This window comes from Arachis ipaensis, chromosome B04 (genome assembly GCF_000816755.2).
Source record: "Arachis ipaensis cultivar K30076 chromosome B04, Araip1.1, whole genome shotgun sequence".
Taxonomy (NCBI): Eukaryota; Viridiplantae; Streptophyta; class Magnoliopsida; order Fabales; family Fabaceae; genus Arachis; species Arachis ipaensis.
This window is the reverse complement of record NC_029788.2, coordinates 9,348,017-9,363,577: the sequence shown is the minus strand read 5'-3', so window position 1 is coordinate 9,363,577 and position 15,561 is coordinate 9,348,017. Positions and strand designations below refer to the sequence as shown.

At 39.6% G+C, this 15,561-nt stretch overlaps 3 protein-coding genes across 3 annotated transcripts in view; 2 read left to right on the top strand and 1 right to left on the bottom strand.

Annotated features, from left to right (window-relative positions):
- The window catches only part of LOC107638808 (tubulin-folding cofactor E), a 22,477-nt gene extending 7,119 nt beyond the window's left edge, over positions 1 to 15,358 (top strand). Inside the window, exon 17 of the mRNA XM_021120702.1 lies at positions 14,890 to 15,358. The gene's annotated coding sequence lies outside the window, so the exon portion shown is untranslated. The remainder of the gene's footprint in view (positions 1 to 14,889) is intronic.
- On the bottom strand, positions 9,469 to 9,843 carry LOC107635989. The gene has a single exon (XM_016339533.1). The coding sequence runs from the start codon at positions 9,841 to 9,843 to the stop codon at positions 9,469 to 9,471; it is 375 nt and encodes a 124-aa protein (XP_016195019.1).
- On the top strand, positions 11,466 to 14,365 carry LOC107638809 (pentatricopeptide repeat-containing protein At1g73710). The gene is made up of 3 exons (XM_021122323.1): positions 11,466 to 13,435; positions 13,539 to 13,852; positions 14,332 to 14,365. Exon 1 carries the CDS (start codon positions 11,466 to 11,468, stop codon positions 13,353 to 13,355), a length of 1,890 nt encoding a protein of 629 aa, XP_020977982.1. The 3' UTR covers positions 13,356 to 13,435; positions 13,539 to 13,852; positions 14,332 to 14,365.

The following is a 15,561-nucleotide window of genomic DNA, read 5'->3' as shown; positions in this document are numbered from 1 at the left end:
AAAATTTTCAAGCATTAAACAAAAAGAAATTATATTATTTTATGAAAATATTTTATTTATACAAAATGTTATATGTTATGTGAAAATTAACTTTTTTATTTGCTGTGGTTCCTCTTGCTGGGAATAGTGTTTCTCAAGGGTTCATTTCTGGAATTGTGCTCTGTGCTCTGTTTAAATTGAGGGAACTTGATTGTGGTGCTTGTTTTGGGTTCTTTCGAGCAGCAGTCCCCTCAAGTATTTGTAATTACACATTTGTCATATGACTTGTTCCTGCGTGAGAATGAGTATTTCGAAATATAGTTCATCTTGCTAATGCTCAAACTAGCTTTCTTTGGAACAAGAGGGTGGAACGTCGTCTTCTTGTAGGAGAGGCGACGTTGGACACATGCAAAGGGACTCCAACGCTCAAGTAAGTAAAGTGTGTGAGATATTCAGAGTAGAGAATAGAATGAATTGCGTACTGTGACCTAGTAGGTCGCTAGTATATATTGAGTCACTCTGAAGTGGTTATTCGTATCTTTGTTACTAGTTTTACGAAGTCTTTTATTAATGCTCCGATTTTTTGGGTTTTGATGGTTTGGTTGGAGAGATTTTTGTAGGGTTATCTCCTTTAGCAGTTATTCAATTCCGAATTTTGCTAGGTTAGGCCGGTTTTGGTGGTAACGGATCATAGCCCCCAAGCTATACCTATTTTGAGGAACTGAGCTATAATAGGTTGAGCTTCAGAGGTATAGCTCGAATCGGAGATAGTTAAAGCCCCCCAAGTTCAACTTGGTTTTTGCGAATTTTGAAAAGTAGGGAAACGCTTGGGTTTTTCGCGGCAATTTATGTAGGGTTATTTTGAAGAGAGAGAATGTTTTGGAAAAGACAGGTTCATTTAATGCTCGTTGGGTATTGAACCGGTGATGAATTTTTTTACCTTTGATTCGTAATGTACCTTTGTTCATCGACGGATAGGGTATGTTGTGATGTTTTAACTTGCTGAAAGTGTGGGTAGTGGGCTAGTGGGTTGTTTTGGCTAGACTCTTTGAATATTTTTTTTGTGCTTTTACATCTCCTGTGTTTTTGTTGAAGATGAGTAAGAAAGGTTAGTTACTCTTACTTGGTTTCTACTTGCTTTATTGCTTTCATTTCGTTTTTGGGATGGAGAAAGGGAAAAAGGTTGTGGTGGGGACGGCTGTTAGAGGTCGGGGTAGAAAGGAAGTTGACGAGAAGGACAAGATTGTGGAGGAAGTTTGGGTTTGGGACCCTAATGATCCTTTCGCATGGGTAGCTGAGTCAGTGAAAGGGTATGCTTCTGTTTTTTATTATGATCAAAGTTTATCTCAGTTAGGTTTAGCATCTTCGTGGGTTAGGGAAGGTGGGGGTATAAGTCTGAAATTTTTGTCTTGCAATGCTGATGGTCGCATGTGTCATCGTGGTGAAGGGTTTGAGTTTTTCTTTATGTATAGTTGCGTTTTTGTAGACCTAGGTGTTAGATTTCCCTTCACTGAGTTTGAATGTGGAGTGTTGATGTAGCTTAAATGCGCGCCCTCTCAATTGCACCCGAACTCGTGGGCTTTTGTTAGGGCGTTTGAGGTGTTAATGGAATATCTCGAGTTCGAACCGTCGCTGGAGGTGTTTTTTGCTCTTTTTCAGTGTAAGGGTGTGAAAAGGGGTGGGTGGTTGAAAAAAGAAATTATATTATTTTATGAAAATATTTTATTTATACAAAATGTTATGTGCACTCTAAAAATTAACTTTTTTATTTGCTGTGGTTCCTCTTGCTGGGAATAGTGTTTCTCAAGGGTTCATTTCTGGAATTGTGCTCTGTTTGTTATTTAAATTGAGGGAACTTGATTGTGGTGCTTGTTTTGGGTTCTTTCGAGCAGCAGTCCCCTCAAGTATTTGTAATTACACATTTGTCATATGACTTGTTCCTGCGTGAGAATGAGTATTTCGAAATATAGTTCATCTTGCTAATGCTCAAACTAGCTTTCTTTGGAACAAGAGGGTGGAACGTCGTCTTCTTGTAGGAGAGGCGACGTTGGACACATGCAAAGGGACTCCAACGCTCAAGTAAGTAAAGTGTGTGAGATATTCAGAGTAGAGAATAGAATGAATTGCGTACTGTGACCTAGTAGGTCGCTAGTATATATTGAGTCACTCTGAAGTGGTTATTCGTATCTTTGTTACTAGTTTTACGAAGTCTTTTATTAATGCTCCGATTTTTTGGGTTTTGATGGTTTGGTTGGAGAGATTTTTGTAGGGTTATCTCCTTTAGCAGTTATTCAATTCCGAATTTTGCTAGGTTAGGCCGGTTTTGGTGGTAACGGATCATAGCCCCCAAGCTATACCTATTTTGAGGAACTGAGCTATAATAGGTTGAGCTTCAGAGGTATAGCTCGAATCGGAGATAGTTAAAGCCCCCCAAGTTCAACTTGGTTTTTGCGAATTTTGAAAAGTAGGGAAACGCTTGGGTTTTTCGCGGCAATTTATGTAGGGTTATTTTGAAGAGAGAGAATGTTTTGGAAAAGACAGGTTCATTTAATGCTCGTTGGGTATTGAACCGGTGATGAATTTTTTTACCTTTGATTCGTAATGTACCTTTGTTCATCGACGGATAGGGTATGTTGTGATGTTTTAACTTGCTGAAAGTGTGGGTAGTGGGCTAGTGGGTTGTTTTGGCTAGACTCTTTGAATATTTTTTTTGTGCTTTTACATCTCCTGTGTTTTTGTTGAAGATGAGTAAGAAAGGTTAGTTACTCTTACTTGGTTTCTACTTGCTTTATTGCTTTCATTTCGTTTTTGGGATGGAGAAAGGGAAAAAGGTTGTGGTGGGGACGGCTGTTAGAGGTCGGGGTAGAAAGGAAGTTGACGAGAAGGACAAGATTGTGGAGGAAGTTTGGGTTTGGGACCCTAATGATCCTTTCGCATGGGTAGCTGAGTCAGTGAAAGGGTATGCTTCTGTTTTTTATTATGATCAAAGTTTATCTCAGTTAGGTTTAGCATCTTCGTGGGTTAGGGAAGGTGGGGGTATAAGTCTGAAATTTTTGTCTTGCAATGCTGATGGTCGCATGTGTCATCGTGGTGAAGGGTTTGAGTTTTTCTTTATGTATAGTTGCGTTTTTGTAGACCTAGGTGTTAGATTTCCCTTCACTGAGTTTGAATGTGGAGTGTTGATGTAGCTTAAATGCGCGCCCTCTCAATTGCACCCGAACTCGTGGGCTTTTGTTAGGGCGTTTGAGGTGTTAATGGAATATCTCGAGTTCGAACCGTCGCTGGAGGTGTTTTTTGCTCTTTTTCAGTGTAAGGGTGTGAAAAGGGGTGGGTGGTTGAACTTGGCCAGTGCTCTTGGTCGAGCTATATTTAGCTTGTATAAGTCGTCTTATAAGGGGTTTAAATTAATGTTTCTGAAAGTTAATGTTACTGAGGATGAGTTTTCCTGGAATGTGGATGACTGTTTGCTGGAGAAGTTTTCTTTATTTTGGTGTCCTAGGCCTAGGCAGATATTGGGGATGGATAAGATGGAATATAGAAATGAAATGGTGGTGGAATTTTTGGTTAACAGCATTTTCTCTTCCGGTTTGTTGTCTGTTGTGGAGCTTCTTGAGCAGGAGTCTGATAAAGATGTTGTTTCAGAGTATATAGGTAAAGACTTTGTTTGGTCTTGTCTGCTTTGTTTTATGGTTTTTTGATGTGTCTCTTATATTTGATGTTTTGCAGTTGAGAAGCTCCGAAAGTGAAATCGAGTAGTTTGAGGGCGTTCTTTCGATCGAAGAACGTGGATAAAGAGGGGTCTAGTAGTCATGTGAAAGATGAGAAAGGAGCTGAGGTTAATCAACCCTCTCCTACTAAGAAGGTAAATTATAACCGAAAAAGGGGAGATGGGAAGAAAGAAAAGGTGATCGATTTGGTTGATGACAAAATTGGTGGGAAGGAGGTCGACTTGGATCAGGTGAAGAGGTTTATGAAAAATCAAAGGGTACTGCATGGTTATAAGGGAGATGAGGATCTCACCTCTCTGTGGAGCGAGCACTTTCCTCTGTCGATGGTTGCTGACAAATATTGTCAAAGTCCCGCCGATGTCAAACTGGTTCAGGAGGTTGGTGATATTGGCATTTGTCAGTATCTTCAGGTATAATATCTTTGCTCGTCTTTCCTTTGCAATGTTAGTTTGTGTTGGTTTGATTTGATTGTTTGTTGTTTCAGGTGATGGGAGCTCGGTGATGTCTCTCGGCCGAACTTAGGAGTTAAAACATGCCAGGGACTCGTTTAACAGAGCTACTGTAGATCAGCTGATGCAGGATAATTTGGATAAAGGGAATAAACTTCGCATTGCCTTGGACTTGGTGGACTCTTTGCAAGAGAAGCTGACTGCTGCCGAAAATGTCGGAAAGAAGCTTGATGAAGAAAGAGCTGTATTGGAGACTAGGCTGGCTGTACTGGTGGCCGAGAAGAAAGAGCTCGAGACTGGCAAAGAAGACCACGGCCTCGAGATGTTCGTTGCAGGTTTTGAGAGGGCTGTTGAGCAAGCAAAACTTCTGGTGCATGCTGCTGATTTATCTGCAATGGATCCATGTAAGGTTGTTGTTGGCGAGGAGTTAGTAGATGATGATGAAGATGGTATTGAGGGGGAGGGTGAGAACCCAAATGTTTAGTTACTTTCTATAGTATACTTTTGTTCTTGCGTATGTGTTTTGGAACTTCTTGCTTATAGCCAAAAAAAGTGGTTGTTTTTGTTTGTAATTGTTGTCTTGTAGTACTTAGCCAAAAGGATTTGGTATTGTTAGAATTTGATTGCATATTTAAATTATATGTTTGGTTGTGTGATTTTCTCGTGTGAAGAGTCTTTTTGAATACTCATACTTTGAGTTAGTATTATTTGTTAGTAGTGCTCGGCCGAGTAGGATAGATAATTTATTACGGAAAGTAGGTTATGTTTGTTGTATTGTAGGATGATAATTGAAAAAGTGCGGGGTGGTGTGCCTCATTAAAACCTCTCCAGCAAAAATCCTCCTTAGGGATAAAACCTGGTAGTAGGAAAAAGAGTGCATCACCGTGCCCGACTTATAGACTAACTGAAATGCATTCTTAAAGAAGATATGTTCCAATTGTTTGATAGGATAGTTCCATCAAGTGTTTGTATTTTTTAAGCTCCTTTGTCGAGGACTTTGTGTACGCGGAATGGTCCTTCCCAGCTTGCACTTAGCTTGCCGTGTCCTGGTTGCTTTCGTACATCTTCTATTTTCCTGAGGACAAGGTCGCCCTCTAAGAATGCTCTTGGTTTGAGTTTTTTGTTATATTTCCGAGCTATAGCTCGCTTTGTGGCAAGTTGTTGCAGAGTTGATTTGTTTCGGTCCTCTTCGACGAGGTCAAGCTCGGTTCTTCTGTTTTGAATGTTGTCGCCTTCGTTGATGTTCTCGGTCTTGGGTGATCGTAGTGAGATTTCAATTGGTAGCATGGCATCACATCCATATACCAGCCCAAAAGGAGTTTCTTTTGTTGATGATTGTTCTGTTGTGTTATAACTCTATAGTACTTCTGGAATGAGCTCGGCCCATTCTCCTTTGAAATCTTCGACTTTCTTCCTGAATCCCTGTAGAATAATCTTATTGGCAGCCTTAGCTAAGCCATTAGTTTGTGGATGTTCTACAGATGAGAATTGTTGAACTATGTTGAAGTTTTGTAAGAATGTTGTGAATTTTTTATCTATGAATTGTCTACCATTATCAGTTATAATGGATTGAGGAATACCAAATCGGCAGAGTATGTTTTTCCATACAAAAGAAATCATTTTTTCAGAAGTTATTTTTGCCAATGGTTTTGCTTCTATCCATTTTGTAAAATAGTCAATAGCAACAATTAAAAATTTAACCTGGCCTGGTGTAGGTGGGAAAGGTCCGAGGATGTCTAGCCCCCACTTATTGAATGGCCAACTTACCTCGGACGAGTGTAACTGCTCGGCTGGATTGTGAATGACTGGTGCATGACATTGGCAGTGGTCACAATGTTTAACCTTATACATGCAGTCTTGTTGCAATGTTGGCCAGTAATAACCTGCTCGGAGAATCTTGGAAGCTAAAATTCGTCCTCCTATGTGCATTCCACAGATGCCTTCGTGAACTTCATTCATTGCCACTTTAGCTTTTGCCGTTTTCAGGCATTTTAGAAGAGGTCTTGTAAAGCCTCGCTTGTATAATTTGGTGTCGAGTAGTGTGTAAAAACTGGCTCTTCTCTTGAATTTTCTTTTGTTTTGGACGCTATCAGGTATATGACCTGTTTGTAGGTACTAGGTAGTGTATCAAAGGTCGTCGCCAGTCTTCTTCCTGTGAGATACTCAAAATTGGTTAGCAAAACACTAGGTTCATTGAGTGTTAGTTGAGATAATATAGGTGTTTTAATTTGACTTCTAGTTGTTGCTAATTTTGAAAGGATATCTGCTCTATCATTTTGTTCTCGAGGTATATGAAAAATTTTAAACTTTTGGAAACCCTGGACAAGGTTATTAACAATAGCATTATACTTTTCCAACAGTGGGTCTTTTACCTGGAAGTTACCTATTACCTGCTGTACCACAAGTAAGGAGTCACATTTGACGTGCAGTTGTGTTATGCCTATCGTGTGGGCCAGCTTCAGTCCTGCTATGAATGTTTCATATTCTACTTGATTATTGCTTGCATGGAAGGTGAATTGCAAGGACTGTTCTAAAGCTGTGTCGTGTTCATCTTCAAGTAGGATCCCTGCTCCTGAGCCTTTGTTGTTTGAGGCTCCATTAACGTATAGTGTCCATGTGCTCTCTATGGGATTAATTTCTTCTAAGGTGAGTTCTGCGATGAAATTGGCCAGCATTTGAGATTTTATTGCTCCTCGGCTTTGGTACTGGATATTGTACTCAGATAGCTCGATCGACCATTTAATCAGTCTTCCAGCCAGCTCAGGCTTTATCAGGATTTGCCGAAGGGGTTGTTCTGTTCTGATGATGATGGTATGACTCTGGAAGTAGTGTCGCAAGCACCTGGCCGTTGTTACTAAGGCCAGGGCAAGCTTTTCTAGTTTTGGATATCTGACCTCGGCGTGTTGGAGGGATTTGTTGACAAAGTATACTGGGTGTTGTTGTTTTCCTGTTTTTGTTACCAAGGCAGAACTGATGGCATGGTTAGTAACAGATAAGTATAGATATAATGGTTTACCAGGCTCTGGTGTTTGTAGTATGGGCGGTTCTGATAGTATTGTCTTGAGCTCAGTGAATGCTTCTTCGCACTCCTTGGTCCATTCAAATCTTACTTGTTTTCTTATTGTCCTGAAAAAGTGATGAGATCGATGTGCTATACGAGGTAGAAATCTGGACAGTGCTGCTAGCCGACTAGTTAGTTGTTGGACCTCCTTAACCGTCTTAGGGATTCTCATGTTTAGGATTGCTTGACATTTTTCGGAGTTGGCTTCAATACATCGGCAGGTGAGCATGAAGCCGAGGAATTTCCCTCCTTGCACTCCAAAAGCGCATTTTTTAGGATTGAGTTTCATGTTGTATGTGCGGAGTTGTTGGAAGATCTCTTTCAAATCATCTATGTGATTTGCAGCATGTAGTGTCTTTACCACCATGTCATCAATATAGACTTCTACGTTTCGGCCAATTTGATTTGAAAAAATTTTGTCCATCAGCCTCTGATATGTTGCACCTGCATTTTTGAGTCCGAAAGTCATGACTTTATAACAAAAATTATCATTGTCAGTGATAAAAGCAATTTTATCTTGGTCAGCCGAATACATTAATATTTGGTTGTAACCAGAATAAGCATCCATAAAACTTAAACATTGGAAACCGAAGGAACTGTCAACAAGTTTATCAATGCATGGGAGGGGGTATGCGTCCTTTGGACATGCCTTATTACGGTCTGTGTAGTCCATACACATCCTCCACTTACTGTTGTTTTTTCTTACCATTACCACATTGGCTAACCAGGTGGAGTATCTTATGAACCCGGCGTTGAGGAGCTTTTCGGTTTCTTCTAAGGAAGCTGTCTTTTTATCTGTTCCGAGGTGTCTTTTCTTCTGGGCTATAGGTCTGATAGATGGATTGATTGCCAATTTGTGACAAATTACGTTGGGATCTATTCCTGGCATGTCAGCTGGGGTCCACGCGAATAGATCAACGTTTCGCCTCAATAGCTCGGTCAGTTGTTCTTGTTCCTTGTTTTTCAGTGCGTTGCTGAGGTATGTATATTTTTCCTCCTCGGCTGTTAGTTGGACCTTTGCGAGGTCGTCTGTTGGCATCGGTCATTCTTGGTGATTGGTCCGAGGGTCTAAGTCAGCCAACGGGGGTAACTGTTCTGAGTTGTATACTATTTGGACATACTGTTGCTCGGGTCGTCCTGAGTATTCGTTTTTCAAGCTGGCGTTATAACACTGCCTAGCTTCTTTTTGGTCCCCATGGATTGTTACGACTTTGTTATCCTACGAGAAGAACTTGACACACAAATGCACAGTGAAAATAATAGCATTGAATGCATTCAAAGAGGGTATGTCTAGAATTATGTTGTAAGGACTTTTGCAATCAACCACTAGGTATTGTATATCAATAGTTTTGCAGTCAGGATAGTTTTCGAGTGTGGTCTGTAACCAGATATATCCTCGGATAGAAATTCGCTCACCTGGGAAACCTACCAGTTCTTCGGATGATGGTTGTAGGGCTTTTTCACTTAGCTTCATCTTCTGAAACGTTGAATAGAATAGTACGTCTATGCTACTCCTCGGATCCATTAGGATTTTCTTGACCAATGTCTCTCCAACCTGCGCAGAGATAACAACGGGGTCGTTGAGATTGCGGTCGGTTGCCTTATAGTCGTTGGGGAGAAATGATATCCACGGCTTGTCTGGGTTGATAGGTTGAGATGAGGTTGATGCCGTCATGGTCATCATAGCTTGGTAGGATCTCTTTCTGGCCGAGTTTGTACATCCTCCTCTTGCAAAACCACCAGAAATGCAATTTATTATTCTGTGAGGTGGATTAATATCATCGTCTACCTTTCTCCCTTTATCTCGGGGATTGTCAGTTGTTTTGGGATGTTGGCCGAGGTCTTCTGTGTTTCGCTTTCTTCCTCGGCTTTCGATATATTTGTCCAGTAGGCCTTGGCAGGCCAGCTTTTCTAGGAGATCTTTTGCTATTACACAATCATCTGTGGTATGTTCGTACTTCTGATGGAAAGCGTAGTATTTGGATTTTTCTACATATCGTTGGTCCTGGTATGTGCCAGCCCTGTTTGGAGGTTTGATGAGTTTTAAATGTAGGATGTCTTTGATGATGTCTTCTCTTTTGGTATTGAGGGGAGTGTAGCTATCGAATTTGGGTGTGAGTCTAAACGACCTTTGGTCTGTCTTGCTGTTTGAATACTTGCTTCGCCTCTCGTCTTCTCTGTGCGAGGTGGGCTTCTCTGCCTTTCACAGTGCTCGGAATTCTTCTATCTTGATTTGGGTTGTTGCTTTTTCTCAGAATTCAACTAGGGTTTTTGGTTTTGCTATGACTATGGTTTCTTGGAATTTTCTAGGGCGGAGGCCGCTTTTTAGGGCGTGGAGGTGGACTTCTGGGTTCAGGTTGGGTATTTCGTTGGTTGCTTCAGCGAATCTGGTCATGTACTCCTTTACGCTTTCATTCGGCCCTTGCTTAATAGTACCCAGGTAGTCAGAATTGTGCACGTATATCTTGGATGCAGCGAAGTGGTTGACGAATTGGTCGGCTAATTCATCAAAGTTAGAAATGGAGCCTTCAGGGAGGTTGGAGAACCAAATTAGGGCGGCTCCGTCCAAGAAAGTTGGGAAAGTACGACATAGGATTGGGTCAGACTCCTTGTTCATGAACATCATGGTGTAAAATTTGGTGACGTGGATGTTTGGGTCTCCTATTCCTACATAGGGTTTCAAGGTCATTGGAAGGGTGAAGTTTTTGGGCATCTGAAAGTTCATGACCTCCTTTGTGAAGGGATTAGTTCTTTTGGTTACGGTTTTTAGGGAAGTGTGTATGGTGTGCTTTGCCTCTGACATGTGTTCTTCATTGTCATCCTTGTTTTAGAATAGAGATATTCAGAATAGAGAATAGAATGAATTGCGTACCTGTGACCTAGTAGGTCACTAGTATATATTGAGTCACTCTGAAGTGCTTATTCGTATCTTTGTTGCTAGTTTTACGAAGTCTTTTGTTAATGCTCCGATTTTTGGGGTTCTGATGGTTTGGTTGGAGAGATTTTCGTAGGATTATCTCTTTTAGCGGTTATTCGATTCCGAGCTTTGCTGGTTAGGCCAATTTTAGTGGTAACGGATCATGACTCATAATAAGTATAATGTCCATGTAGCTAAGTAAAAGGAATCAACTACTACAGAGGAATCAACCACCATACACAAAAATGTGTCTGAAAAACTTTTAAAAATAAAATAGCATTCTATTTTTATCAAAAAAAACAAATTTTAATTTATTTTAAATTCAAATTTATAATTTGGATCAACTAATTGTATTAATGAAATGAATTATTATATACCTGGTGAGAAATTTATTGTAACTTCTTACTTCTATAATGAATAACAAAGTCATGAAACACAAATGATTGGTAAGGAAGGAAGAAAAAGCAAAAAACACAAAAAACTAGGTATGGCAATTTTTCTCGTGGGGGGCGGGGAAAGGAACCCGGGCCCGTTTATTGGCGGAGCGGGATAGAGATTCCTGTGGAACCCGTTTAATACCGTTATAAAAAATGTCTAAAATACCCTTGACATATATATGTCTGAATTCTGATTCCCCCTCTGTCCCTCTCAGTCCATCTCTTCTCTCCAGTCCACTTCTCCTTTCACCGCCATCCACCACTCTCCTCCCCCCTCATCGCGGCCCTCCCCCTTCTCACTGCTTTCCCCTCTCACTCTCAAGGTCACCGCAGACGAGGAGAACGTCACGTCGCGCGCCTCACCTAGACTAGGAGAAAGTCTTCGCGTAGAGAGCGTCGCCGTCGTCGTCGTTCAAGAGAGCGTCGCCGTCTTCGTCGTTCTTCATCGCCGTCGTCAGCATCTTCCTTCTGGTAACTCCCTCTCTGTGATTTCTGTGATTTTAATTATTATAACATTGTTGCGATTTCTGTGATTTATGTAATTTGCTCAGCTGTGATTATGTATGATTTGCTGTGATTTCTGTGATTTTAAATTTGGGATTTCTGGGATTTTAATTATTATAGCATTGCTGTGACTTCTGTGCTTTTTGTAATTTGCTGTGATTATGTATGATTTCTGTGATTTGCTGTGATTTCTGCGAAGTATAAAGTTCAATACATCAAATTATCTAACCGTTCTCTACTATAAAGTTCACCGCAGGCGAATTTCCCCACTGAAAAATCTTGCTTCTGTCGCCGTTTTCCCACCTTAGACCCTCACCAAGGCGCCAACTACCTCCTCCTTCTCCTTCTTCCTCTTTCTGGGGTTCGTTATTACTTCAAAGAAAGCATAACATGTCATGTTCAGACATATTTTTTGTAAGTCCTCCTTCTTCATCTTCTTCAAACTTTGTTGCCAACGTTATCACAAAACCTCACCACTGGGGCCATTTGCCAACCCCCATCACAAAATCGCACTTTCCTCGCATTCATTGTCATTCAAAGACTCTATCTTTACCCACAAACTCCCCTTCTGCTCTTCTTGGTGCGTTATGCTCAAAGAATATGGTTCAAGCTGTGGAAACTCTGATTGATGAAATGGAGAAATCTTCTGTTTCTGTCAATGAGCACTCTCTTCCTGGTATCATCGAGATGTATGTTAATGAAGGAGCCCTTGACAAAGCAAATGATATGCTTCAGAAATTTCTAATGAACAGTGTACCATCATCAAGTATATGTGCTGCAATTATGGATGCTTTTGCTGAAAAGGGACATTGGCTTGAAGCCGAGAATGTGTTTTATTGGGAAAGAGGTGTGCCAGGACAGAGAAGGGATGTCATAGAATACAATGTCTTGATCAAAGCGTATGGCAAAGGAAAACTTTACGACAAAGCTGTTTCTCTCTTCAGGGGAATGAAGAATCATGGAACTTGGCCTGATGGTTGCACTTATAATTCTCTCATTCAGATGTTATCCGGTGCTGATTTAGTCGATCAGGCAAGAGATCTCATGGTTGAAATGCAAGGGATGGCATTTAAGCCGCATTGTCAGACTTTTTCTGCTGTTATTGCATCCTATGCTCGTCTCAGTCAGCTTTCTGATGCTGTCAGTGTGTACCAGGAAATGCTACGAGCGGGAGTAAAACCAAATGAGGTTGTGTATGGATCTTTAATAAACGGATTTGCAGAATACGGTAGTCTTGAGGATGCACTTAGGTATTTCAACATTATGGAAGAATCCGGATTATCTGCCAATTTAGTTGTCTTGACATCCTTGCTAAAGTCTTATTGTAAGGTTGGGAACTTGGAAGGAGTAAAAGCGATTTATGAACGGATGCAGAGCTTGGAAGGTGGTCTTGATTTAGTTGCGTGCAATAGTATGATCAGTCTCTTTGCAGATCTCGGATTGGTATCCGAAGCCAAGATGGCTTTCGAGAATTTGAGAGAAAAGGGCTGGGCAGACGGGATTTCATACGTGACAATGATGTATCTTTATAAAGATGTGGGAAGGATCGACGAGGCCATTGAGATTGCGGAGGAGATGAGGCTTTTAGGTTTACTGAGGGATTGTGTTTCATATAATAAGGTACTGGTTTGTTATGCCACTCATGGACAGCTTTATGAGTGTGGTGAACTAATACATGAGATGATATCTAAGAAGCTTTTGCCAAATGATGGAACTTTTAAAGTGTTGTTCACTGTATTAAAGAAGGGAGGGTTTCCAATTGAAGCAGTTGTGCAGTTGGAGTCATCTCTGAAGGAGGGGAAGCCTTATGCGCGACAAGCTGCGATCACTGCTTTGTATTCTTTAGTTGGTATGCACAATTTGGCGCTTAAATCCGTTCAGACATTCATAGAATCCGAGGTTGATCTTGACTCATATGCATATAATGTGGCAATCTATGCATATGGTTCGGCTGGAGAAATCAACAAGGCCTTGAACACATACATGAAAATGCAGGATAAGCATTTGGAGCCGGACATTGTGACTCAGATTAATATGGTAGGTTGTTATGGAAAAGCCGGCATGGTTGAAGGCGTGAAACGGATATTTACCCAACTAAGAGGCGGAGAGATCGAGCCATGCAAGTCTTTGTTCAAGGCTATTATAGATGGTTACAAAGTTTGCAATAGAAAGGACCTAGCTGAGTTAGTTAGCCAAGAGATGAAAATCACATTCAACTTGGAAGAAAATAATGAAGTTGAGAGCAAAATTGAAAGTGAAAATGGAAGTGATTGTGATTGATTTTGATGAAAGCTTCTTTGAGGTCTGTTAAATCCACAGGTGGTTGTATATTAGGGGAGACAAATTTATGTATGAACAATGTAAGTAATCATATATAAATTTCTTTCTGCTTATTTTGTATAGCGAAATATATTGATTGACAACAATTATTATTCAGTATCTTTTCTATTTATGTTTTTGCAGGATGTTGGCAAAATTTGTGAACAGTTACCTGCTTTGCAGGATCTCAACTTATCTAACAATTTAATGTCACCATATAAATCAGAACTTCCACCACTGGAAAGCATCCGTATTCTAGTTTTAAATGATACTGGTGTAGATTGGCAGGTTCCTTTCTATATCTTTCCCCAGCTTATATTTGCTGCTTAAATTCCCATCATGTTTGTTAGGAGCCACTAAATGTTTCATGTTTAACTGGGCAGGTTGAATGGCTTAGACAATCATTGACAGCTATTGAAGAGCTACATCTTATCGTAAACAATATAAGCAGAATACTGGTACATTTTGTTTTTGGTTCATTATTCTTGTTAAATATCTTAACGGCTGTACGCTTAGATATCCTTTCATGAGTACCCATTTGTAAACTATGGAGAGCAGTTGAATAAACATTAGAAATTGAACCATTTTGATCACACTGCAAGATTTCTCTAAAAACTATGTACTGAGTATTTTTTGAGCAAGTCTTTCATGTCTGATTGAGTTATTGTGTCTCTTGCTTCTTGTAAACACATTTTTTTTTGGTGTATATTCCTCTCGAACTGCTTTCTTTACATAACATGGATGTAGTCAGATTATGAATTCATAATTTACCATAACCCCAAGACTGACCCTTGAGGCTGAAATTTATTTATAAACAAAAAATTTACCATCACATGGATGTAGTCTGATTGAGTTATTGTGCATTTGATCCTTTTTTGAAATAAATAAATAAATTGAAAAATCCTAAACTTGTGATATTTTATTAACTTGGATATAGGGATATGCAGCTATCACTTTGAAGTGTGTTGGAGCATCCATGGGTGAGAAGCAACTGTTGACGAAGAAGCTGCCAGCAACAACTACGGTTAAAAATCTATTCTTTTATTAATGTAATGTTCACCCTGTTTAGACCTAACACAGTTTTTCTAATTAATTTGTTTTTCTCAGGTTGGTAAGCTGAAATTTCTGAGAGAGCTTTTTTAAGCTTAAGTCATTGAAGCTATAGTTATTTCTTCAAGAAGAGGTTTGTTTTCATTAAAAAAAAAATAGCACGTGTGTTCAAATCACGATTGCCTGATTCAGTTACCGGCGACTTAATCTTGAAAAATCATTTCATTTTCCCTTGATCGTCGCAAAGCTTTTCAAACTGATATGCTGGAAAACTAGAATATAGTTTGTATTAATGTAGTGCCATGTCTTTGAATTTGCAGGGCTCTCCATTACCTGTGCTGCTGGACAACGACACATCATCTCTTATGGATCTTGGAATTGGCAATGAATCAATTAATTTTAAAAGTTGATAGAAAGTTCAGAAATTGAAGAAAGTTGGTAGAAAGATCAGAAATTGAAGAGATTCTCTTGTGCTGAAATTTCTACCCCGTTCTGATTAGCTGCAATTAATTTTAAAAGTTGGCTTGCAAATGAATGTATTTTGAAGTGGTAGACCGATTGAGTGTGGTTACAAGCCAACATTAGATGTGTCATGTGTGTTTGAGGCCCTGCTAAATTGGATGTTCTTTACCCTTTCATGCCACAAATCTTTTCGGATTCCATTGCAAACAGATTTGGATCTTGCACGCCAAAAAAGAATAATGGCATTATTTGGAAAATGAGCTCAAATCTATTACAAATATGTTGTTTATGGAACATTTATTTTTGCAATGCAGATTCGGATTAGTCCCTCAAAAAGTATTGTTGTTTCTGTTTAGTCCTTGGATTAGTTGGCATGGAATATAGGATAAATAGAAGGGTTAGATGGAAAATTTGTGATATTTTAAGGGATAGAAGAAAGAGTTTAGTTTTCATATACTAGCAGTGTAAAATACTTTCTATGATTATTCAATTAGATTTGTATATTTAGACTTTAGATAACCTTTTAAGTATTACTTTTGAATTTTTTTTTGTTGATGTGACAATATATGACTGGTTGTTTATGTAAATCTTTTATTCTGACCGTATATAAAAACAATTTATAAACCTTTAAATTATTAAAAAATTAAATTAAAAA